Raw genomic sequence first — 27,078 nt, 5'->3', positions numbered from 1 at the left:
GTATATGGGTACAATGGCAGGCATGTATCCTTCATTAGAGTCTTACAAAGAATTTTTACTGCCCAAGTTCCCTGTGTTCCCCACCCACCCTTCTCCTCCCATCCAACTCCTAGCACACACTGAGTTCTCTTCTGTCTCCATAGGTCTCGTGTTAGCCAGAGCACTATCATGGACTTATACAGTATGCCAGCTTTTCAGGTTGGAACCTCCAACGGCTAAGGTTTTTTTTTTTTTTACTTTTATTTTATTTTTAATCATGTGTACATCTGTATGTGGGCATGTACTTGTAAGTGCAGACGCCAGTGGAGGCAGAGCTGCCAGATCTTCTGGACCTGGAGTTATAAGTGGTTGGAGACCTACACAACATGGGTTCTGGCAACCACACTAGGGACCTATACAAGAGCAGTATGAACTCTTCTCAGAAGCCAACTCTCCAAGACCCCAGAGGATTATTCTTAGATGTTAGAAAAAGTCTGTACCAGTATGGTGGCATGTGCCTTTAATCCTAGCACTTGAAGGCAGAAGTCAGAGAATCAGGAGTTCAAGACCAGCCTTAGCTGGACTTTGGGACCAGGCTGGGCTACGTGAGATCCTACCTCAGAAACAACAGCACCACCACAGAAGTTAGAAAAATCAAACATAAAAAACACAAACCTACAAGAAGAGACACACAAAACAGCTTTCCTTGTTAAGATAAGACATTTATTTTGGTTACAGTTTTATAGTGTGTTAACACTGGTGATACAATAGAGATTAAATTTTCCTCCCCCACTCTCAATGGCAGGAATAGAACTCAGGTCCTTGCCTGTGCTTCGCAGGTGACAATTCTGTTTTATCCCACCATTCCCGTTCCCCTGAACATTTTCTGTCCATCAAATCACTCCTTACAAGTTACCCGAACAGTTGGAGAAGGTTAAGAGCAACATAAGCTAAACATTCACCAATCTTCTCTGTACCCTGAGACTCCCTCTAAGATCAGATTAGAATCACGATCTGGAAGGACAGTCTGATGCCACTTTAATGAAAAAGAAAATGTTCCATGAGGAAAGATCTTATCCTCCTGTTTAAGATCGGTGCTTATTTTGATTAAAACACTGAGCATCTTAATACTACAAGCATCTTTATGTGAACTTGTGGCTGGAAAGGCTGCAGTGCCACCTGCTGGTCACAACAGTATTACTCATGCCCATTTCCCAGGGGTGTGCTAAGGGCCAACTGGGGGGATTCTTAACCTTCTGTGTTGGAGCCCGAAAGAGTCTTAGTGTGGCTCAAAAGAATTCCCTCCTCTGGTGTTGGCCTATGTTCTCGAGATAATAGAACGGCGGGGGAAACAGCCTGCCTCTGGAAAGGCAGTCAGCCTACTGAAGGTTCAGAAGGAAACCATTTTACATTTTAATTTCAACCTGGATTTATTTTTATGAGTCAAAGGAAGTGACTGGCTGTCCTGTGGGGTCAGCATCCAGATAAGGCAGGAGAAGGGGAGCGCAGCCTCTTCCAAGAGCAGAGTTCATTGTCACATGTCACCATGTGTCACCTAACTGATTAGGGGCCGATCTTCTACTTCTTTCTCTGGGGATGGCTCAAAGGCGTGCAGAGCACTTGAACATCACTGGGAGCTTGTCTCAGAGGCGACAAAGGCAAGGGCAGCCCAGTTTTCCTAAGCAGCAGTCCTGAAACTACTTCCACTTATCCCTAGAGACCTGGGTGACCCTTAATTATTCTGAATTTTTTGGTTTTTAAAAACAGGATCTTGCTATTGTAGCCTGGAGTCTCAACATTGAGACCACACTGGACTTGAACTTGCAGTGATCCTCCTGCCTCTGACTTCCATGAACTGGGACTGTAGACACGTGCTACCAGGCCCTGCTACCCCAGATGGTTTTTTTTAATTTAATTTAACTTTTATTTATTTATTTTGCTTTTCTCTCATAACAACACACAGGTAAGTTCTGTCAACTTTACGGGGTTATTATGAAATGAAAATCAGAAGAATCAAGAAAGCCACTTGAAAATTATGGAGTGAGGTACACAGTTTGGCTATGGCCGTTTCATTCTGGAAAAAGAAGATGAATGGTCCCATGTGTCTAGGGCTGCTGTGATCACACAGGATAGGAGACAGTGAAAATCCAGGCTGCACAGCTCTGCCCCTGCTTTTACCCCGGGAGTGAGGCCCTGAGATGCACCTGCTTCCCCAGGCTCAGCAGCTCTGGAAAAGGCACACTCCTCACTGTCCATACTGCTGAGTTCTCCACTGAAAGCTGAACTTGAAACATTCAACAAAAGTCCCTGATATTTCTTTCTCTCCAAGTAAGATTTCTTTGCAAACTCTGGCAAGATATCCTATGGCATGCAGGCTGCTGGGATCCGGGTGCCCCATGACAACACGTTATACACACGGGGTACTCAAACAGCTCCAGTTCTCATAAAAACAGGGTTTTATGAGATGCCCATGTGCTAGGTACTGGGGTGCTGGCTAAGTGCCACCACTCTGCTCTGTATGACCCTGGATACAAGAACATAAAGTCCCAAGAAGATTGTGTTCAATCTCTGGCAGATATGTACACACATGAGGTCCAGCACATTTCCAAGCCATCCTTAGAAAGTCCTTTAAAAGGTTATTTCTTTGTTTTCTCTCTCTCCAATAAAGGAGAGGTCTATTGGGATAATACATCAAGTCTCATTTCTGCCCAGCGAGTCACTGCAGGGCTCCTGCACAGACACCACAGAACCATCAGAACCACCCATAAATGGGCAGGGTGAACACAGGGACCCTTCATTTCCCTTCTGTCCCCGAGGGGACAGCCCCCTTCCCCCTTCACACCCATGCACACACCCACCAACATGATCTGTAATTGGCCAACTTCCTCCTCCTATTCTTAGAATAGCAACCAGGATGACAAGCAGTTAGTATGATGGCTTGGGCTCACCCACACTATAATTCAGGATAAAACCCTTGCAATTCTCCGAATGGTGGGTTGGGTTTTTTTTTTTTTTTTTTTTTTTTTTTTTTGGTTGTTGTTGTTGTTGCTTTAATAGGCTGGACCTCAACACCCTGTACTCTTAAAAAATAGAAGTAAAACCCTGCCCAAGGCATTGCTCTTCTAACAAGCAAAGGAGTAGAGCCATCCACAGGGAAGGCACCGGAGCAGCAGATAACGTAAGATCCCCAAAGAGGCGCACTTTAAACATTCCAAAGAATCAGGAGAGCCCTAAAGGAAAAACTGATGTGCTAACCCAAGGGCCCCTGCATAGTATCTTTGATTCTAAGGAAATACTGGGGATGCAGCCTCTTTGGGGAACTCCAGCCACAAATAACCCATCTCTACGCTGCTTCAGAACTCTTGTCACACCTCTGCCTAAGAGGGTGTGGTGGGCTGTGAGGACCAGTGACAGACGTGAGGAAAGCAGAGCCTGCATGTGCATAAATCCTGTAGCAGGGTCACTGTGTTAGGCCACTCAGGGGAACCCAGGTGGGGAGGGGTTCACCAGGAGAGCCCGTGAGTGGCTCAGGCCCTTGAACCCTCACAGGCCTCCTGCCCTGGGTCACTGAGATGTATCTATGCCACAGGCTTCCTCCCTGAGCCCCCACCTCAGGGAAAGGACATAAACTGCAGGAAAGGATCGCCAAGGAGCAAGAAAGGCCTCCTCAGCAAGCTTCTTCAAATGCTCCCTAAGGGTGGAGCGGCCCGGGGCCACAATGGGACAGACATATGGGCTAGTGCCTTGTGACACTGGGAGCAGGGTACACTGTGTTTCCTAAGCGTGGCAGCCGGGGCCTCCCAGTCAGACCTCTGCAGGAGAGGCTGTGGGCACCTCAGAGTTTCACCTTGCCCTCCTTGGCTAGTGTGTCATTGAGCTGGCAGAGTTGGGCCAGGAAACCGTCATTGGGGCCGATCTCACGATTCTGCCTCACAATGCTCAAAGCAGATTTGACGTCCATCTTCTGCCGCATCATGAGGTAGGCAATGACTAGTGTTGGGGAGCGGCTGTACCCCTCACGGCAATGGACAAGCACCCGGCCTGCAAGAAACAGGGGAGATGTGGTAACTGGGGAAGCCCAAACTCACCGTAATACTTAAATTCTTCCATACAGCAAGTAGAGACAGTGCATCGCCATGCCGCTGTCTCACCATGAATGGCCAAAATATTAAGAATGAAAGACCAAAAGTTGGTCAGAGACAGATGTGAAGCAGCTGGTACTCTTCTCCATCACTAGGGAAGCAGGGCGTGAAGAGGCCCCCACCATGGAAAACTGGCACCATCTACTCAAGCTGCACACCTGTGCCCCCTACTACCCAGCTGTGCCACTCCAACCCATACACCTTCACTGAAAGACAGGGACCTGGGTATTCTTATGTCTTCTGTGTCTTAGAAGCACTATTCATAGTGGCCCCCAAGTGGAAGTTCCCAACAGCAGAGTGGATAAATAATATGAGTCTTTAAAAAAAATTAATGATCTAGGTAAGGCCAGTAAGAAGACTCAGTGGGTGGAGGGGCTCAATGCAAAGTTAATGACTTGAGTTCAAACCCTGGAATCTACATGATAGAGAGAACTTTCTAGAAGTTGTTCTCTGACTTCTACACACATGCCCAGTACAGTCATCCCTTTACCCCCTCCTGTGTGTGTGTGTGTGTGTGTGTGATAAATAAATAATAAAGAATTAATGATCTAGTCAGAAGTGGTGGTACACATCTGTAATTCCAGTACTCTAAGAGGCTGAGGCAGGAGTCACTGGAAGTTCAAAGCCAGTTTAGGCTGCAGAATGAGACCCTGTCTCAAAGAGAAGAACAGGAGATGGTTCATTAGGTAAAGGCATGTGTTGCTAAGCCTGAGGACCTGAGTTCAAACCCCTGGGACTGATGTGACTGGGAAAAAGTGGCCCTTGCATGTTGTACTCTGATGTCCACCCCTAACTCATGCATGCATATGCACTCACTAAATAAATGTTTAAAAAATGGAGTAGCATGCAACTTACCAGAAAGAACATGCATGAAGCACAGATATAAGAGGTCCAACTAAAGCATACTCTTAGAAGCCTGAGCGGTGGTAACCTGGCAGTATGGGTGAGAGATGGCAGGAAGCATGGAGCGGGATTTCTGTGGTGCTGGTTGTGTTTTGGTTCTTGATCTGGGGGTTGGTATATGGTTGTCTGTCGTTTGCTGAACTGCATACTATGTGATATCAAACTTCTCTAAATGAATTTTATCCTTCAGTCAAGAGCAAAACATGAAACCAGGTATGGTACCACATGACTGTAATCCTAGCACTCAGGAGGCTAAGGCAGGAGGATAGCAAGTGGCCAGCTCTAGCTATAGAATATTACTCTGTTTTAGAACAAAACAATGTACACAATAAGATAAACAAAATATGCTATGTGTATCCATACAATGTAACACTTGTTTTAGATCCAAGTTTGGTTCCCAACACCCACACTGGGCAGCTCATTGCTGATGGGAGATATCATTTTGTAAATATGTTTATCTTATTGGTTGATGAATAAAACACTGTGGCCAACAGGGCAGCAAGATAGGTGGGTCTACGAGATGAGGATTCTGGGAAGTGTAGGCAGAAGTCAGTGGCCATGTAGGATGTCGGAGGAGTAACAGGTCCCTGGACCTTTCTCCTGTAAGTAAGGTAAGACCACATGGAAATACTTAGATTAATGGAAGTGGATTAGTAATTAAGACAGAGCTAGCCAGTAATAAGCCCTAGTCATTGGCCAATAGTATTATACTCAATACAAGTCTCTGAGTGTTCATTTGGGGCTGAAGCAGTTGTGGGACCAGGCTGGTGGGACAGAACTAGCCGCAACAAAATGGTGCCAGCAACGTGGTTTTCATAAACTTCCACACAGAACCTGACAAAAATTTAAAAAGGGATTTTAAAAACAAACCTCAGGTGAGCTCCATTTGCCAGAGGCAAGCAGATGCTTGTGGCTACTTTAATGGAGGCTTCCTGACTCATATAAGCAGCAAAACCACCGCATGGCTCTTTTGCCATGGTGTTTAGCCGAGTAAGACTCATGGCCAGAAAAAGATAGAGACATACAGTAAAGACATATTCAGAGAGAAAAATAAAAACCTCTAAAGGATCTACAGTGTGTTTAAAAATATAAGGCTTAGAAGAGAAAAGAAAAAAAGATAAGTGATTTAAAAAGGAATAGAGTAGCTGTTTGTGGTAGTATACGCCTGTAGGATTTGCTGAGGCAAGCAAATCTCTGTGATTTCAAGGCCAGCCTGGTGTACAGAGTGAATTCCAGGACAGGCAAAATTTAGAGAAACGCTGTCTCAGAAAAGAAAAAAGAAATAGAGTAATAAAGTAAGCCACATTAAAATGGAAAATACACAGAGAGTCTGGCTACTGTATGTTATTGTGCTATCTTTGAATTTTTTGATTGGAGAGGAAGGAGCAACAACTTCTAAAAGATATTTGATTATAAATGCTGCTGCACTTACTCAACCTATATATTTTGAAAATGCTTTGACTTCTACATTTAAGTGTAAGGACAGGTTACTTGGGAAAAGAGTTTCTTTTTTTGTTTCCACAGAAAGTGAAAAGCTGTGGATTCCTTCCAGATTAATATGATTTGACTAAGTAAGACCCCATGAAGCAATAGCCCAGATGACCCAGCATCCAAAACAGCTGAGAGAATGTAGCCTTGCAGACTATGACAGACAGGATTTGGCCAGGTTTCTGTGTTTTCTAAGGATCACCATGGTATTTCAGCACCCCTGAACAGCAGGAAGTAGTTTGGAGAGAATGACACCCAAAATCCCAAATATTGTTTATAAATGTTTGTTTTCATTTATACAGGGTTTGTTATAAATGGTTAATGATTATAGGCAATTTGTTTCTTTAAAAAATGTGGGGGATATGAGATAGAAATGAATATTTTGTGAGGCTGGAGAGGTAGCTCAGTGGTTAAGAGCACTGGCTGCTCTTCCAGAGGTCCTGAGTTCAATTCCCAGCAACCACATAATGGATCACAACCATCCATGAGATGGGGTGCCCTCTTCTGGCCTGTAGGCATACATATAGGCAGAACACTATACATAATAAGTAAATCTTAAAAAATGAAAAGAAAAAATGAATACTTTGTATTGGAATGGATTTTGATTTATTGATACAAGTATAGGTCAGTTTTGTTATTTATATTTCTCCTCTTGTTTAGGTATTGTGTTTATAGAGATCTTTTAAAAATGTAATATATTTTGGGCATTGGTAGCTCATACCTTTAATCCCAGTACTTGGGAGACAGAGGCAGGTGGATCTCTGTGAGTTTGAGGCCAGCCTGGTCTACAAAGCTACAGAGAGAAACCCTGTCTTGAAAAACCAATAATAATAATAATAATAATAATAATAATAATAATAATAATGTACTATAGGTGTATATAATAGCATGGATGAAACTCAAATATTCATAGTGAAAGAAACCAGACCAAAAAAGAGTGCATGCTGTGTAATTCTGTTGACATAAAAGTCTGTGAAATGTACCCTGGTCTCTGGTAACAGAAAGCAGACCAAGGGGTGCTTAAGAATGGAATGTGGAAGGGATAGGAGATGTTACACAGGGACATGAAAAATGTGGAGGTAATGGACATATCTACCATCTTGGTTATAGTGACAGCTTTATGGCTTTGCTTGCATCAAAATTTTAATGACTGTCACATTAAATACATAATACACTTCCCTGAATGCCAATTATATCCCTGAAAAGCACATTTTAAAAGAATGGATTTCAGAGCTCAGCAGTTGACAGCACTTCCTGCGCTTAGGGAAGTCCTGGGTTTGGTTTCCAGCAAACCTGTCAGCCAGCTCACAACCCTCCATAACTCCAGTTCCAAGGGATCAGATGCCCTCTTCTGGCCTCTGAGAGCTCCTACACACCTGTGCAGATAACACATATAGGCGCGCGCACATGCACACACACACACACACACACACACACACACACACACACATACACAAATGTTAAAAAAAAAAGGATGGACTTCCAATACAAATACAAACAGCACAATACACACAAATGTCCTCTTGTGACTCCCCCAAATTGTCCTCACTCCACCGGCCCCTCCTCTCCCTGTCTCTGTATCCCACCTTGCCCGCAGCCCACAGCACACATCCTTTCCTGCCTACTTCCTGCAGACTATAAGCCGCTCCCATTGCCACATTCCTGTCTTCTGTCTCTGTCTCTTCATTCCTTCATCTCTAGTGAAATGTAAACTCAGAATTCCGCAGGGCAGGGAGAGCAATGATGGGGGGCAAGGGAGGGAGACAGGAACGGAGGGGCCAAAGGTCATCGTCAGGAAAGTTGCATCCCATTGCAGGGAGCACCACCCCCAGGAAGAGCAGAAATCCAGCCTCTCCTCAGCCACCTGCTCACCACACAGTACTTGACTCACGTGTTTGCCATCTCTCACTTGCGCCTCCCCAGCCTCCTCTCCCACAAACGGAGCTCACCCTCTACCCTCACCACTCACTGCCAATCCATACTCCATCTGGAAGCTAGAAAATCTTCTGGGAGCACCCCTCTGACTTGTCACCCTATGCAGGGTGGGATCTAGTCTCTGAAGTGCGCCTTACGAGGCCTCTTGACACCCTACCCCTGGCTGGGAGTGAGCTCCAAGATCGTCAGGACACATAGCAAGACTTTGTCTCAAAAGCAAAACAAAGCAGAGACAGAGACAAAGCCCCAGGCTAGTGCCTGGCACACAAGAGCGCTCAATAAACATCACCCGTACTGGGTGTCCCCCAGGGGCCCCAAGCACCTGGCCACATACAGACCCACTCTCCTTCTGAAGGGGGTTCATTCTTCCAAAGCAAGGGTGTGGCGCTGGATTTGGATGCTCTACCATTTGCAGCATCCCCGGGTATCCTCTGTTGCTGGGCGAGTGAATAGCCACCACCTACAGAACTTCACCAGCATCATTTGGAAGGAAACCAGGGCCCCAGAACTAACAGCATCTCCTCTGCACCCATCACCCTACCCCCAAATGCTCCTCTATTTCCCTAGATCCTCCTGCATCAGGAGATGGGAGTCCCCCCACTTTCCTGACACTCTCTCTCTCTCTCTCTCTCTCTCTCTCTCTCTCTCTCTCTCTCTCTCTCTCTCTCTCTCTCTCTCTCTCTCTGGTTATTACCTAAAGTCCTCAATGTGGCTTGTCCTGGTCCGACAGTAACCCTTTGCAGGGCAGCCACCACCCACACCCTACTGAGAGCATTCTCAGTTATCTCCAGGGTACAGAGTCTACCATGCTCCAGGCCCAGCACACACAGTACCTCCTTCTCACAGCCTCTTTAGACCCCCTCAGAAACAGGTGATTCCTCCTTCTCCTACACAAACCCAGGCTCCTTCCCCACTCCCTGGCATATATGTGCCTGTGTCCCTGTGCATGCATGTGCATGTGTGGGCTTCTTTGTGCTTTCCTGTGAGCTCTAGTGTGCACTCTCCTCTCTCTCTCTCTCTCTCTCTCTCCTCTCTCCTCTCTCTCCTCCTCTCTCTCTCTCTCTCTCTCAAATTATGTGTGTGATATGCCTGAGTGTGTATGCCTGTTCACATATGTGTGAGTCCATATATGTGTCTAAATGCACATATATGTGTGTGCAAGTGAAGGCTCAAGGTTGACATCTGATGTCTTCTTCAATTATTTATTCTCTCTTTTATATACTGAGGCAGGACCTCGCTCAGAACCCAGATCTTGGTGTTTTGCTAGTCTGGCTAACCAGCTTGCTCTTAGGATCCCCTGTACCTGCCTCCTGGGTGCTAGGATTACAAACAGATAACTACACTCACCCAGACTTTATGTGTGTTCTGGAAATCCAAACTCGGGTCTTCATGGTTGGGCACCAATTGTGCTTTACCTGCTGAAATACCTCCCCAGCTTCCAACTTCTGGGTTTCTTAGCAACAGATTCCTGTTCCTGCAAGTGGTTGGAGCCCAGTATCCATTTGGTAGTACAAGTATCCATTAACAAGGCACCAAAGTCCTGGGATATATTCTGCTTGTTCGGAAATTACCTACAGTGAACCCACTGTAGAACATACCTATTGCTATATCAATTGCTGGATCAAGACCAGGGACACCACTGGTCCTCGTGAACCAGTCTGGGGGCAGACTTCATAAAAAAGAGGACACTACATCTAATGGTTAGGTATGAGGTAGAGTTTGCCAGGGGATGAGGAGAAACAGGCAAAAAACATTCCAGGTCAAAGATTCAGTCTACCCATATCAAAGCAAGACGTCAAAACAAGCCAGGGCACATTCCCTGACGTCTAGAAAGAGGAAATAAAGGCAGAACACTCCAGAACCCCTGTTGCCACTCCATCTATCCAGACTGAGAAGTGTAGGGCACCTGGAGGGAAGGGGCTGGGGTTGCTGTGACAGGGGCCATGAAGGACCATTACGGCCCTGCCCTTAAAGTCTGAAGTTTTCCTAGACAACAGGACTTCTGCCAGCCCGGAATATGTGCTGAGTGAGCATCCAGGGGGTAGGAAGCTGTCTTTAGAATCACTTGGGCAGGGAAGCTGCTGGGCCAGGAAGCCTCTATGTAACACAAATGAGGTCACCTCTTCCCTACAGAGGGGAGGAGATGTGACGGGAAGAGCCCGGAAAGCCAGTCTGCCCTGCTGACCTCTGCCCTGTCGCCTTCTAGGACTTACCTTCCAATGTTGTGTCTAACCACTAGGCAGTCCTCCTTCAGCTCCACTTTGTCTGCAACTGCAGGGACTAAGTGGCAGGAAGACTCCAGGCTGCAGACCCTCAGCTGGTCATGGCTACTAGGGGAATTCTGGGGAATGGTTCACTTAATACTCAGAAGGAAAGAAACAGGCTAGGGACATGGCATAGTCTTCATGCTGTTCAAACAGAAGCAAGCACCTAAGTTCAGATTCCTAGCACCCACATAAAAGGCAGACACAGCAGCATGCACCTCCCAGGCCTAGGGAGGTAAAGAAAAGTGGTCCCTGGAGCTCACTGGTCAGCAGCCTAGATAAGCCAATGAGTTCCAGGATCAGGGAGACACCTTGTCTCTAAGGTGGAGACCGATTGAAGACCATGTTCATTCAGTACCACCTCTGGCTTCCACATGTAAACATGTGCACGTGCATACACACAAGGACATACACACGTACAAGCACTCGCACATGTGCACACACGCATACACAAGCATGCACCCACACACATGCACATGTATACAGATGCAGACATGTACAAGCACATACACATGCATGTGTGCACACACACACAGACATAAACATGTCCAAGCACTTGTGCGCACACACGCACATGCACACACATACATGCACACACACACACACACACACAAATGGGCACACTAAGTGAAAAGAAAAGAGGCACTGATGCCTAATTGCTGCAGCGTGCACGTCTGGAATATTACATCCTTTGTCTATGGAATACATAAACTCTATGTAATGGCCCCCATAAACCCACAGCTGGTGGCGCTAATTTGGAATGTTTATGGGAACGTTCTCAGGTGGGGCCTCTTTGGGGGAAGCAGGTCCCAGAGGAAGGACACACAGTCACTTCCCCACTTCCACTGTCCTGACATTTTGTCTGTGCACACAGGAAATGGCTCCCCACAGACCAAACCCCCCTGGCAGTGTAGAAGCCTGTCCTCTTTCTCTCACTTACCCTGGTCACGCTCATGTAAATGTAACTAATATAAACTGTGGTGACAAGATCCGCTGCACCGCTGGATCAACCAGTGTCCCTTCACCTCAGGGCTTCGCACCCTGGACATTAGTAAACCTTTGTCATTATCACAGGTGTTTGAGTTGGGGCCGAGGGGTAGGTGGTTGGGGACCACCCTCTGCCCAAGTCAAACTAAAGACAAGGCCCCTGGTGCTGCCACTGTGGGAAAGTTGAGCTGCTTGTGTAGCCAGGCCACTTGAGCTGCCGGACAGACAGAGTCAAAGTGCTCAGTCATCACCACGGGGACAGGAAGCGACAGAATGTCCAAAGGAAGACCTGTAGAGATCTGCTTTCTAGGCTAGCCCAAGTCAAAGCCACCTCCTATGAGCCCTGGCTGTAAGTCCCTTACCGTTGTTGTAAGCCAAGGCTTGGTCAATGAAGTCTGCTGCCCTTTCAAAGTAGGCGCTGAGGTTGAACTCCTGCGTATCATTGGCCTTGATGCCCAAGTAGATGATGCCGGAATCCTTGTAAAAGTTGGCATTGGTATTGACATGCATGAAGGACCTGCCCTCAGCGGCATTCAGGACGTGGGTGATGCCTAATTTTTGCAGCTTGGAGATGTCCTGAGCCACAGACCTGGATGGGAGGCAGCCTTGGGTGAGGAAAATGAGACAAAGCAAGGGGACTGTGCCCACTGTCCCCTGTGGCTCCTCCTGCCTCATCTCATGACCTCTCCCCTCACCCCAGCCATATCCAGTTACCAGCAGCTTCCCCAAATAGATTTGTGGTTCTATCTATGCCCACACTGATCACTCTGCTGCCTCCGTGGAAGGAGGCATCACCTCTCTTGCAGAGCCCTCTGTGGGATTTCCCCAGCTCCTTCTACTACTGTGTGTGCATCACAGTTCCTATACTGTGGTGATGGTATAGCCAAGCTATAGAGTCAGGCACGGTAGCACACAGCTGTAATTCTAGCACCCAGGAGGCCACGGGATAAGTATCATGACAGTAAGACCCAGATTCGAACAACAAAACAAAAGAAATATAGACCCTGGAGTCAGAGCGCCTAGATCTGAACCCAGCCCTGCCATTTACGGGCCAGGCAACCTTAAGCAAGCCATTTAGCCTTTCTGTGTCTCAGATTTCCTTTCTGTTAAATGGGGATAAAAGTGCCAAGTTAGGGGTAGTCTTTGGTGTTAAGGGGGATGTTCTGTTGACAGAACTTGACTCTGTGGTGTTTATATCCCATGGCATCTGTTCAGAACTTCAGTCTGAGTTCCTGTCCCCTTGGTACCTGCTACAGTGCCTGACACATGGTGAATGGGTGAAGAATGAAACTGTCACATGTCAGGTTCCCTGAAGGATCAATCCTGCCATACTTAGGGACATTTCTGGAGCTCTCTGGAATGCCTTAGTACTTAAGAGCAAGTAGCCCCCCCCAACTCCCCAAAAAACGATGGGAGTTAAAGGTATCTTGACTGAATGCTGAAAGAGGTCTTTCACTTCCTCTCACAAGGTCCCAATTTAAACAGGAGTTTGTAACTTCACAAATCAGTGTCTCCTGCATAGTCCTATCTGCCTGTTACAGCAGCTGAAAGGAGAGGACAGAATTGTCCCCAGCGAACAGAGCAGAAACTGCAGGACAGGACAGGCACATGTGCTCACGTGGGCTGCTGAGTCAGAGCTGGGAGGCACACGTTCTCCAGACATTCAGCCTTGCTCTGCCTCCTACCTCCCTCTGCGCCTCACACCCACACCACCTATAAAGTCCAAAGATGGGAAATGCAGCTTACACAGACTCCCTCACCACCCTGAGAGAATGTGGCTGAAGCCCTTTTGTCCAGGAGCTCCTAGTGGGTGAGGAAGCCCAATTCGCAGCAGTAGGTAAGCAGCTGGTCCTCCCAGCTGGGCACCATCCATATCAAGGTCAGATTTGCATAGAGGGCAAAGAATGTGTTTTTCATGGCAGCCATCATACCTGTCACTATGGCTACCTCCAGCCTAAAGAAGCTGCCACAGACAGCTATCCCCCAGGAAGCAGGCTCCTGGCAACTTGGGTGGTTGGGGTAGGGAGGAGAGGTAGGGGTTCCCTAAAACTTTGCAATGACTGAGCATCAAGATTGACCCATTCAAGATACTGAGCAAAACGGCACAGCAGTGCTGACTTTTGAAATACAGAATAGAGTGCCTATGTATCTCCTTTTCCTAATGGGAATCCAACAGTCAAGAAGTACACCATTATCATCACCATGACCACCATTGTGAGTGAATGAACACCGCGTAGTGTGTTACACATAGGTGCTCCATATGGACATGAGTGAGGCAATGCATACAACCTGCCCCCAGGTGTCTGGGACCTTCCATGTGGACCCTCTCTGGATCCACTGTAGGTTAAGCAGCAGGTCCTAGGTTCAGGACAAGAAACACACAGGTAAAACAATGAGAAGTCCTCACAACCCCTCAACCAGCCCAGGCCACCACTTCCTATTGTGTGAAAATGAGAGGGAAGCTTGGTTATCAGTTTTGAAATGCAGTCCTTGAACTTGACCCACAGAGCTTAGGAATTTCATAAACGGGTTTTCACACTCATGAAAATACACCGTGGGCATTCTCCCAACGTGGACCACGTCAGCCTTTCTGTCAATGTTAACACTAATTCTCTCCTACTGCTGAGAAATTCTTAGTAATAGTATAACTAAAAAAAAAAAAAAACTTTGTTTTTAGGAGGACAAATAAGAGATCAATAATATACACATTTCCTGATGGTGCGATTTGGAGGACTTTTCAGATGACTCAGGTCTTCCATGGAGTTTAACATTTTTATCTATCCCATCCAAGTCAAATCCTATCTGAAGAATAGGCTCAGCAACTTCCTCTTTTAGGGTATTTTAGGGTATTTGGATTTCCTGACACGGACAGGAAAAGCTCCACACCCGGATTGTAACGTCATTCCGTTGCCATGGCAACGTAGGCAGACGTTCCACGGTGACCTCACTGCAGAACTAGGCAGCTGTCACATGACGCACGGCCAAGAGACAGCCCTGCCACCTGTTAAGAGAACGTGGTAGCCTCGACCCCGCCTAAGGGAAAGCCAGAGCGGGTGGTGGCCGGGGAGCAAGGCTGGGCAGCTTCGGGTCTCAGGACATGCAGGGTCCAGCCCCTCGGCTTCACGCGCAGGGAGTGGGTGTCGACTCCAGCCCGGCCCCCAGCCCCCCCAGCTCTTGCTCCCAGGTCGTCCACCGCACCCAGGTTCCCCCCGCCCCCATCCACGCCCTTGAACCCCACTCCAGCCCCCGAGTGGGCGGGGCGCCCGGGGAGCGGCTACGGAGTTGGCCCTCCCAGAGACTCACGCGTTGCCCACGTAGACCCTCGGGATGACCTCGTTGCAGGGCTGGCTCGGGAGGCTGTAGCAGCCGCTGCCGTCTGAGAGCAGGTCGTTGAGATCTTGCACCGAGAGCTCGAACGAGCCAGACATGGCGGCGGCGGGGCCCTGCACGCCGGGGCAGGAGTGAGCCAGGGGAGAAGCCGGGTCAGTGGGGTGGGGCTGCCCAACAAAACCGCCCCGTCCCGCCCCGGAGGCGGGCCCGCCGGGTGCGAGAAGCTGCGGCTGCCGAGCGCTATTGCGCTGCGCTGCGCAGCACAGAGGACACGCGCGACCGGCCCACGTGCCGCAGGACCCTGGGGCGCGTTCCTGACCGAGATGTTGTCACTCCCGTGTCGCGGGTCCTCTCTCTCTCACCCTGGCTGAGGCAAGCGAGCTCGGGCACTTCCTTTAGAACCCGACGCCTGGGGCTACACCTGCTGTAGCTCTTTCAGGATAACAGAGACCCTTGGCATTTGCTGTGAACCCCCTTCTGGCTGCAAACCAGCAGCCTTGGCATCCATTCTCTCACCGCAAGCAGACACATGCCAGAGCACATCTTCCCAACACCTGCTGAACAAATTCCCCACCCCAGGAGATGGCTCTTTTACCCAAGGTCACAGGGTTTAAGAAGCCAGCCCTACGCAAAGATACTTCTTTCAATGTTCGTTATGAATCAGCATTGAGTTTTTAAAGATAGGGCTTCAGGTCGCCAAGTTTGGCCGCTGACCCTGGGGGATTACTTAATCTTAGCCTGTTTGCTGGCGAATAAAAGGGAGAAGGGGGTTACGGCGTCACAATAATAGCATGAGCAGCCATAATTTTAGAGATCCGAAGTGTTTACAAATCTACAGCTTTAGAGTGTAAACATAATGCAAGTGGAAAATTCTCACACCTGACATGTGACGGATGACAGCCAAAACACAGGTGCACTAAAAATTACTGTAGAAAATCATATTCAGGATAAAACTATATGTGAAGCGTTAATGAATTTCAAGTTTAGATATTACCTAAATATCGCATTATAAATGTTAAAATATTCTAAAACCCCGAGCATTGCAGTACAGAATATGCAATACCTAACTTCTAAGGATTGCTGGAAAGATTCCAGAAACATTCAAGGGGCTGAGTAGGTACCTAGCATGCACAAAGCTCTGGTTCAGTTCCCGGCACTGAATAAACAGGCATAGCGGTACCAGAAGCACTTATCACTGAATATTTCGAGCACTCACGGGGTCTGAGCCCTGGGCTAGTGCGCTCTGGGGAGATTCGGGGGTACATTATCCTCCGTGCCCTCCTTTACAGATCTTCCTGAAGCAGCTGCCACACCACTATGAACCACATGGTGTCAGTAGCTGATCCTCTCCTGAGTTTCCACTGACAGCAAAGGGCTGGGTAGCTTACTTTAATCAAAGCTTCTCTTCAGCGCTGCCATGGAAAATGGCAGTCCCTAACTCCAAAGCGGTAAATCCAGACAGTGTCTGGAATCCAGAAATTCACATCCAGAGTCCAACTTTTCCAATTTACTAAGGTTTGTTTTCTGGTGTGTGTGTGTGTGTGTTTTGGTTTTTTTGGTTGGTTTTGTTTTCCATACAGGGTTTTGAGACAGGGTCTCATGTAGCCCAGGCTGGCTTTTAATTTTCTATATAACCAAGGATAACTTTGAACTTGATCCTCCTGCCTTCACCACCCACGGTTACATCCCTAGGAAAGCTTATAGTGCAAAGGGCAATAATGAGGGCTGGAATTCCTCCCTCCCTGGGTGCCTGCCTATGCTAGCCAGGGACATCCACACCATACATTTCCTTTCCCCTCCAGCCTTGCAACATCAACTTTCCAGGCAGGTGGGGAGCTTCAAAGACTTAGCACAAACCCAAACGTCCAGCACAGAACTGTAAATGCTTGAAAGGAGAGAGAGGCGCTACTTACCCTGATCCAATCATAACACGGGGCATATAAGTACCGGATTATTCCACACCCCATCAACATATAGAAATTTTCTCTCAACTTAAAATTTAAAAAAATTTAGGTGCCCAGAGACAGCTAGACATGCTCTTCTCCTATTCCTCCACTGAGACTTGTCCCTGATGTCATAACCAGGTAACTATGACACTCTGTCATAGGGACAACTAAGTGCCTCACAGCAGAGTCCAGTCATCTTATTTCTGAAGTGAGACTAGGAGGAGAAGATGAACAATTCCCTGGATTACCTGGCCTACCCTGTTATCGTCTCTAACCATAGACAAAGCACAACCTTCAGGAAGAAACTGGACTTTGGCCACTACATACTGCACAAGAATAGAGTACAAATCGGTATGTGGGCAGTGGGCATTGCCTCTTGAAGTTCTAAAAGGATCCACCAAAAAGGCAGTAACAGGAGACTACACTAGTCCCAGCTTTGGGGTAATATGACCAAACTTCCTGAGTTTGGCCAAGAGGACATTATGATCAGTGATGCAGTTTATCTTCTACCCAAGCATCTGTGTGCTAGAAAGGATCCATTTTTAAACTCCGTAGAGCCAAAGTCAGATAGCATGAGCGCAGTGCCCAAAAGACTATCTAGCACTGCTGGGAAGGGATAGAAAAAATGTCATTTCATTAGACTGAAAGGAAATGAATTTTGAGATGGGCTCACGTAGCCAGGTGGGGCAGGACCTGGCTGAAAGTCAAGGACGAGCTTGAAGTCCTGGTGGCCCTGCTTCTTCCTCTGGAATGCTGGTATTACAGGCCTGCATGTCACCACTTTGTTAGGCAGTGGAGGGGGTGGGGATCAAACCCAGAGTCTCTGGTGGGCTGAGTGACTGGCACTTTATTGACCGAACTGCTTCCCTACCCATCTCTATGGAATTTCTGGCCCTCACTACTCAGTTGTCTCAGTTCAAATTTTCCATAAATGTCAGATGGGAAAATTACACCTAATTGAAGTTGCTAGACCAGATCTCTGTTAGAATTCAAAGGTGGAATGTTCAGTGGTTGGGGCCTGGTGGCCTGGTGGTTTTCCAAAGCTGTTAGGATCCTGTGATATAACGATGTTCTTTGTCTCCCAGTGAAGCCTACTGTGGACACCAAACCTCCAATGGCGCACACACATCACATTTTAAAACTGAGCAAACTCCAGGTACTTTTACTGAAGTTTTTAAAGTCTTTGTTCTAAAGAGGCTCAATTCTCCAGAGCCGTCTAAATACCCATAAAACCAAGGATTCATTAACACTGCTCACCTGATACCCCAGGTTCCCTAAGCTCTGCCCGGACTAGGGCTCTCATTGTGCCCCTTTTCCCCAAAGCCCCTGAGGAAGGTGATGCAAGCCACTTTGTGGAGGCAGCACAGTGGTGATGTCACCACGGTGGGATTTCTTCCCAGGGCGAACAGAAGAGAATCAACAAAATCGAATATGAAAATAAACAACTATGTCAGAAAATCGCCAACGCCCATCGAGGCCCTGCCAAGGTGGACTGCTGGAATGAGTATCTTTCGAGAAGGTAGTGCTCTCTCTCTCTCTCTCTCTCTCTCTCTCTCTCTGCATTTCATTCTCAGGAAACTCAGCCTTCCCTTTGGGTTTAAGTGAGAAGGGATCACTTCATAGGTTGTTATTATCTAGAGAAACAAGAAACCACGCTACCAAGATTGACAGCTTCACACACACAGGAACCTTCACCGGGGTTAAATCCCACCTCTGCTGTTATTAGAGTTCCCCTAGCTCTCTTCAGAGGTTATCCCAAGCACACACTTGTGTATCCTTGCAGAATGCCCATGTGTAGTGGAGGTTCAGGTACAAAGCAGTGAGCAACAGTTTCTTCCTTTGTTCTGGAGGCTGGGGAATCCAGAGATAGAAGGAGGCACAAGTGGATTCTGGGTTGGCCTTGGTGCAGGGCCTGCTTGCTTTCTTCAGAGACGGCTATCTTTGCACTGGAGCCTCACGGCAGAAAGGGCGGAAATTCTCTCCCCCAACTTCTTTTATGAGGGTGCTAATCCCATCCCCAAAACCTCACCTCTTAATATATCACTTTGAGAGTTAGTGGTCAGGCATATGTATTTGGCGGGGGAGAGGGGGAATCCACAAACATTCAAATTCAGCATCATAACCCAAGACTATGCTATGACACTCCAACAATCAGTTCCACAAAAAACCTTGACTTAAGTACTACAAGCTAGATAAGTACTATATGCTAGGTGCCTCCAGCAATAGAGAGATAGAATGAGGAACATTATTTCCCAACCCCAAACACTTGTAATCTAAGATATAACATTTGAAGAAAAAAAATGCTAAAGCAGTGTGGTAAGGGCTAGGAGAGTGTACACTAGGGAATGGCAGAAAGTATGTACAGAGGAAGAAGGGAGGAAGGGAGAGACCCTGTATCTACCAGGAGATCTCAAACAGAATTGAAAGCCAAGGGTCGGGAAACTGCACCAAAACTTGACTCCAGACATGCATGCCTTATCCACAAGGATCCTTCCACGCTTACATAGACCAAGTTTCCAATCCTGGTTTCACATTATAATCCTTGGGAAATGTTAACAACATGCTGAGGTCATGAGTGTTTTGTCAGGAACATAGACGAACACATTTGTGACTTTCCACACATCTGGATTTATCAAACAATAAATTCACAAGCTCTGAGCTATTGTTGGGAGCAGTTTGCCAAATGCTGCCACTTTGTTTTTGAATCACCCTGGCTGAGATAAACAGGGGTTTTTATTCCTATCTTATTTACTATGTTAACGCTTAGGTTGTGCATTACATGCCCATACAGTAAATGTCTCTTTATGTGTGTATATGAGGGTTACTGAATGATGACCAAAACTTAAAGAAAGCCATTCAGGCATTTCAGAGGCCTGAGAGGACAAAGCTGGGAAATTGACAAGATTATCTCGTCTGTCTTGATGCGATGACCCAGATGGAGAGTCTGCTGGGGTTTGGAGGAAGAGTCAGGTAGCAGGGTCAGGTTGAACTGCACAGTTGAGTCCAGCATCTGAGGCAAAAAGGTCAGACCTGCTCTAGTTGAACAAACAGGTGGACAGGTGGATTTCAGGTCCAGATAGGTGAACAGGAAAAAACTGATATAACTCAAGTGTCAACAGAGGCAATTGAGCTGTCCTGATGCCCCTGGAATGGTCAGGGCTTCTCAGCTTGTCCCTTGGCCCACATATCTGGTCAGATGACAGGTAACTGGGACCATCAGCATCTAAAACAAGAAGTTGTCAACTTCTTTGTGGGGTCCAGGTGAGAGAGTTACATCCTTTCCTCAGTCTGGTTCTTGAGGTTTTAACATACCCATACACTCCCACAATTCCAATTAACCTCTATAAATGTATAGGATAGAACCCTCTCTTCTCCAGAATAAGTAGATTAGCAGTCTGTGATGTGTGGATGGCACTGGACAGATAGTGCTGGTCGAAGATGAGGTGCAGCCTCATTATCTATCCTCAAAATAGTGTCAAGAGCTGCTAATGAAGTCTCAGGGCAAGGCCCAGGCAACATGGAGTCATTTAGAGTCAAGAGTGTAATCTAGCTCCACACCGAGACCAAGCTCTACCCAGTATCAACAAATTAGACCTCCAGCCGGCAATGGGGCTAAGGACTACTGATGGAAACCTGCAAATGCTTCGTGTAGGCTTTCCTCTCTTCTTTCATCCCATCGAGGAGAAAGGTTTCTTCTTCACCCACCCTGGTTTTGTGTTTTTCAGCTTAAACAGAGAAGCAAGGAACCGAGACCTAGTAAGAATCACCATGGAAAACCAGGGCATTCTAAGGAGGTTGGGGGACCGCAAACCCCACTATGACCGCAGGGCATCGGAGGTGGACTGGCAGGCATGTTTTCACTCTGTCATAGTTCCGGGTGTCCCTGAAGTTAGTCTATGCTCAGCATAGAGGCTCATCCCTGAGCTACCGAGTCAGTTTCAGAAAATAGCAAGCAGCCCCTGCTCCAAATGCACAAGAAAGGCTGAATGCATAAATATGGGGGAGGTCAATGTGAGCCTGTATGTGGCTGATCGGCCCCATTTAGAAATGGTTCTTCAAAGGTGAAATAGGGAGAATTGGTCCAGAGGCTGGGGCAGGAAGATGACTCATTTGAGGACTGCCAAGACTACTTAGTATTGAGACCTTGCCTCAACAACCAAGCAAGGCAGCAAAGCTCAGGGGAGCCATGAGCAGAGTTTTAAAGGCTGCCTCTCCCTACCTTTCCTAAGCCATCCTTAGGATTTAGAATTTCAACTCCCATACCTGCATGCCCACATTGACAAGCCTTTCTGATTTTCTTTTTCCTTCAAGAATTCAAGGCGCTATATCAGAAACACAACAAGATATCTTCTCTCCCAAGAGGAATAGGTATGTCATTTTTACAATAGCACATTGCTACCATGGATACCACCAAAGCCCCAACAGCTCCACGAATGGCCAGTGAGGGCTCAGCTCAGGGGAGGAGAGGAAGATCCATTCAGGGAGCACAGAGCTCTTTGACTTTCCTGAAAATGGTGGTTTTTCTCACCAGCTGTGAGGCTTTGTGGAAATCTAAGGGGGAGTGGTCTGAGCCAGGGGAGGGTGACATGGTTCCACGGGTAAAGATGTGAGCCTAGTGGCCTGAGTTTGAACTCCAGAGCCCCCGGCAAGGGTGACAGGAGACAACCCACTCCACAGATGCCCTGTCTGACCTACATCTGTGCCGTGGCACATGAGCCCCACCCCCATGATAACAACTTTTTAATGTTTTAAATTTAAATATATATACATATACATATACATACATATACATATACATACATATACATATACATATACATACACATACACATACACATACACATACACATACACATACACATACATATACATATACATACATACATACATACATACATACACAAACCTAGGCTTGAAAGCTAGGTCTAAGGTCCATGACTAGTAAAATGCATGGTCATCTGAGCACTTTAGATGTGATTAGTAACGTGGTTCTGTGCCTTCAAGGAAGGGAGAAGTGGATACTCATGCTCTTCAAAGAGCAGTGCTACTGTTGATCTCCTCCCTCCTCCTCCTCCTCCCTTCACCCCTCCTCCCCTCACCCCTCCCTTCCTCTAGACACAAGGTTACTCACCATGGAAAACACAGAAGATCCACGGTTTCCTGGCTGCTTATAATCTCAAGATACTCTGGAGTGACCGCAGGGCCCATCTTAGGGTGTTACAATAAAGCTTGGCACACAAAACAGGGCAGGCAAATGGAAGGACGTGATGAGCCTTTTATTTGTATTCTGTGTGTGTGTGTGTGTGTGTGTGTGTGTGTGTGTGTGTCCATCTGGCATGTGGAGACCCATTCGGACAGTATCTTCTTAGACCACTTGCTTTTGAGAGCGAATGTCTCACTGAACCTGGAGCTCCCTGACTGAGCTAGGAGAGCCGGCCACCGGGCTCCAGGGATCTGCCTGTCTCTGAGCCACCCCCACACCTGGCTTTTTCCTGGGTGCTGAAGATCCAAACTTGGGTCCCCAGCTTGTGTTGTAATCACTTTACTGACTCGTATCCTCGGGTCCTACTATGTATTTATGGATGGCCTTGAACTTGCTAACTGGCCAAGGATAATGTTACATTGGTGACCCTCTTGCCTTCACCTCCCCAGTGCTGGGATTAAAGGCTCGTGCCGCCGCCGCCTGGCACAGCAAGCACACTTCACTGCCTGTCTCCTCGTTCTGTCCTTTGGCTTCATTGTCATAGACTTTGACGCTCTCCCCGTGGGTGCATCCTCTTTAAGGTGTCTTCTTGGTATGTTGATTTATCTTATAATCTTCCCATTTGCCCTTAGTAATTGTCTTTCTCTGGTCTGCTTTATCTGACATTGTCATAACCACTACTGTTTAAAAACCCATGTTCTGCCAATGTCTTTTAGTACTTTTCTCTCTACTCTCTTTCTTAATTTATTCATATTTATTTATATATGCGTATATTTTGAGGCAGGGTCTCTCTACAGAGCCCTGGCTGTCCTGGAACTCCCTTTGTAGACCAGGCTGGCCTCAAACTCACAGAGACCCATCTGCCAATGTCTCCCAAAGTCCTGGGTTAAATTAAAGCTGTGTGCCACCACTCTTGGTCCCTCTTCTTATCTTAAATGATGTGTGTTGAGGACAGAGGACCACCTGGGTGTCAGACCTCTCTTCCTACCTTGTTTGAGACAGGGTATCTTTGTTGTTAGCTGTTGTGTGCCCCAGACTAACCTATTCTTAAGCATCTGGGAATTCTCTTGTCTCTGCCTACCAGTGGGCTGGAATTACAGACACAACTCTACCATGCCAACATTTTTTTGGGGCTATGGGGGTTTGGGCTCTCAGGTCTTCAAATTTGCATGGCAAGTGTATTAGCCACTGAGCTGTCTTCTCAGGCCCTCCTCCCTCCTTTTTAAATACAAAAGTGGTTCCTGCACAAATACCAAGCACCATATAAGATGGTGGTTACCTTGGTTTGTCCAGCCGGTTCAGGCAAGGAAGCTTAAAAGGTGTTAGCCTGTTCTAGTTCCTTCTGTGTTGCTGACTCGTCTCTTCTGGAAGTTCCCTCCCCTTCTTTGGTTCATTCCTTTGTTTAGAGCTGCCTTCAGGGCAGGTCTCCACAGTTTTGTTTCCCTCCTCTGAGAACACTGTCGATCCCCCTCATTCCTAAGATAGTCTCACGGAACACAGGCTTCAACATTAATAGTTCTTTGTGATTGTGACGTGTTTGCCACTTCTTCCCAATGCAAAAATAGAACTTGAATTCCTTTCCTGCCTGGCTATTTTTCGCTGTTTTTAAGGTTGGTATTCTTCCCCCTTAAACTTCAGTTTCTAGGAGATTAAATAGGCTGTGTAAGGGTTTCTAACTCATACTTGACATTTGATTTGATCTACTTCTTGAACTGTAGGCTGGCTTTCTCCATCCAGATTGGGGTGGGGTGAGGTTGGTTCAGCCACCATTTCTCTGAATATTACTGTCTTGACGGTTGTCAACTCCTGCTAGGGCTCTAATATTATATCATACTTTTAAGTTAATACAAATTTTTAAGTTTTAATTTGTATGTATTGCTTCCATAACATAAAAAAAAGTTGTGTGTGTGTGCATTTGTCCATGTGTCTGTGTACAATTTGGGGGACACGTACCATGTTATAAGTGTAGAGGTCAGAGGATTTAGTGGCATCTAGCCTTGCCAGTGTATTTGTGTTAGTGGCCACACCCCTTTGGGCGAGGCTACAGGTATGGTTCTAAATAGAGAATTAACAGAGGAATCTCAAATGGCTGAGAAACACTTAAAGAAATGGTCAACATCCTTAGTCATCAGGGAAATACAGTCAAAATGACTTTGAGATTCTTAGACATGTCCGAATGGCTAATATCAAAAACACAAGTGAAAGCTCATACTGGCAAGGCTAGATGCCACTACAAGAGGATGTGATTTTGGAGTCAGCTTCTCTCCTAACCTGGGTTCCAAGGATGGAACTGAGAGGCACTGCTGGGCCCTGAAAGCAAGTGCCTTTACCCACTGAGTCAACTCACGTCCCTCGGTGACTTTCACTAGGATTTCTTTGGGGTCTATGCTCTCACTCAGATTTTCTATTTTTTTCTGTCATTTCAGGGGAACTAATTATTGATGTCACTGTTGGCATAACTGCAAATTGAGTGTCTTTCCTTGTTTAACCACCAAGAGCCCCCAAGTCTCTTCCTAGGCAACTTTTACAGTACTCAGACTCCCTTTATGGGAGGTCTTTAACTGTATTTAGAGGAGGAAGAAAAAATGAAAATGATTCTTTACCACCTTGTTCTGAAACCACTGGCCTAACTCTAAAGGAAGCGATGGTTGGAGAATATATTCAAAGGACAGAGAAATGGAGGAAGGAATGGATTAATCCACCAAACATGGAGAGATGACTCAGTAGTCAAGAGCATTGGCTGCTCTTCCAGAGACCTAGAGCCAATTCCCAGCACCCACATGGTACACAGACATATGAAGGCCAAACACACACACACACACACACACGCACACACACACATGCACGCATGCATGCACACACGTGTGCACACACATACACACACCACAAAGGAAACAGAATATCCTCTCACTGCTGCCTTGGGTGCCTGATCCTGTGACTGGTGGCACAGATGGCAGGTATGGCTCTAGGTAAGTATGTGCGCAGTTTAACTGTCCACATGCTGTAAAGCACTGGGGATATACATACAATAGCAAAAGCACTATTGTCTGAGGCTAACCACATCTGAGCTGTGATTGACAGGGGCTTATAACCTCAAATCTCTCTTTTGCAAGGAATGGGCTGAGAGTCAGGGATGACTACTCATCACTGGATCAACGACAGCATGCACTGATACTAAAAACTATGTTGAAAGAGCCAAAAGCAGATGAGTTCTGTAATCGATGAATGATGTCTGCCATTGAGGCAGGATGGGCAGTGGCAACACATATAGGATCCAATAAACATTCTTGACCTTGAAAAGTCCTCTAGAGCTCACATTCTCTTTGGTTATAGACATAGGCCAAAGACTTAACTGAGTTTAAAGGCCCAAGGAATAAAATGGTGTTTCTTGAGAGGCGTAGCACTGAATCAGTATACAAGCCAGGGGTGAGAAAGTTTTGCCAACCTTTTTGCTGGGGATTCAGAATATACATACTGTGGGTTGGATTGGACTTGGATTGGCATTTATATACACTCCACCAATACATATTTGCAAACTGGTACATTTACTTTTTGTAATAACATTCTCTGCTTTGTATAAACAGCAAAAACAACGCCTTCCAGACAACACCTGTGCCCAGAGCCCTATCCTCTCTACTCCCATGGATCTCACAGCAGACAAACAGCTGAGAACATAACTTGCCCATTTTCATACCTTACCTCATAATCCACACTGAGTTTACTACCACCTCATCCGAGAATTGGCTAAAAATTATGGAGTAAGCAGAAAATGAATCTTAGTATGGCATACATTTTCTAAAAAGTCTCCTGGTGCCCAACACGGGAGGGCAAATCACCCACATCGGACTTCCTGTAACCAGGTAAGGTCTCTACCATGCTGCAGATGTAAGATGGTGGAGATGTAAGAGCTCATTAGCTCTTCCTAAAGTATCATCTGCCTGGGAGTGGACTCAAGATCCCAGTCCTCCCCACTTCATGAGGCAGCCGCCTCCCCCAACCCCCTGGAATTCTGTGAAACTGTTAAGTGCTGGCTAAAAATCTAATAAGAAGGACCCACCCTTTTTCTGGAAAGTCCTAGAAATGAGATTGATGGGTTACCTGGTAGTAACACAGAGTTGCAAGAGTTCTTGTGCAAAAAAAGTTAGATGGCATTTTGTAGATGGAAAACAAATGGTTTCTTGCACATATATAAATTGCATCCTTTTAGTCCTAGAAGTTGTAAGCATACTGCACACTATTTCAGCTATGAGGCAGTATAGAATAGTGATTAAGGATCCTATGTTGTGTAAGGAATATTGATGCTCAAATATATATATAGTTGTACCATTATGCATGTGCTGGTATGTGTGTAAGTGCACTGTGTGTGTGTGTGTGTGTGTGTGTACACAGGTGTGTAAGTGCAGACTGGCCAGTTGAAAAGTTTCCAGAGGGTCTTCTGTTTCTACTTCCCATCTCCTGACTGAAGTACTGTGGTTATAAATACACACTACAAATGGGGCTTTTCTGTGGCTTCTGGGGATTAGAACTCAAGTCCTTAGGTTTGCATGGTAAGCACTGTTACATATGGGACACATCTCCTCAGCCCTGTGCTGTTTTTTGTTCTTTTTTTTATGATTCCCCCCCCTCCCCTGTATAAACTTAGACACATGACTTAAAGTTTCTAAGTCCCATTTCTTCCTCACTTGTAAAATGGACTGGTAACGTTGCTGTATTTACAAAGAGAAGGCACAAGGTGCCTCAGCCTTGTAGCTGACATGGGACTGGTGGCTCTTCAGGGGTAAAATTGTCCCAACAGCTATGACTTGTCACAGTCCCTTGAGAAAGGACTGCTGCTTAGAAACAACACGACAGACCCACACTTTGAGTCTATACACTTTTGACAGGAACTGATTTATTGTGGC

General features: G+C 46.6%; 2 protein-coding genes across 2 annotated transcripts; one reads left to right on the top strand and one right to left on the bottom strand.

The window, feature by feature from the left end:
- Window positions 1–680: 680 nt before the first annotated feature.
- Dusp3 (dual specificity phosphatase 3) lies at window positions 681–17,082 on the bottom strand. Its single transcript, XM_051178491.1, has 4 exons — window positions 16,942–17,082; window positions 15,002–15,141; window positions 12,061–12,287; window positions 681–4,020 (listed from the first exon to the last, which is right to left on the bottom strand). Exons 1-4 carry the CDS (start codon window positions 16,999–17,001, stop codon window positions 3,815–3,817), a joined length of 633 nt encoding a protein of 210 aa, XP_051034448.1. The 5' UTR covers window positions 17,002–17,082; the 3' UTR covers window positions 681–3,814.
- Cfap97d1 (CFAP97 domain containing 1) lies at window positions 15,061–22,237 on the top strand. The gene is made up of 7 exons (XM_051178502.1): window positions 15,061–15,180; window positions 17,136–17,325; window positions 18,060–18,130; window positions 18,375–18,493; window positions 20,700–20,823; window positions 21,286–21,342; window positions 22,090–22,237. Exons 2-6 carry the CDS (start codon window positions 17,202–17,204, stop codon window positions 21,340–21,342), a joined length of 495 nt encoding a protein of 164 aa, XP_051034459.1. The 5' UTR covers window positions 15,061–15,180; window positions 17,136–17,201; the 3' UTR covers window positions 22,090–22,237.
- The last annotated feature ends 4,841 nt before the right edge of the window (window positions 22,238–27,078 follow it).

This window comes from Phodopus roborovskii, unplaced genomic scaffold (genome assembly GCF_943737965.1).
Source record: "Phodopus roborovskii unplaced genomic scaffold, PHOROB, whole genome shotgun sequence".
Taxonomy (NCBI): Eukaryota; Metazoa; Chordata; class Mammalia; order Rodentia; family Cricetidae; genus Phodopus; species Phodopus roborovskii.
Note: the sequence above shows the minus strand (reverse complement) of the source record. Positions and strands in the feature narration are given on the sequence as shown.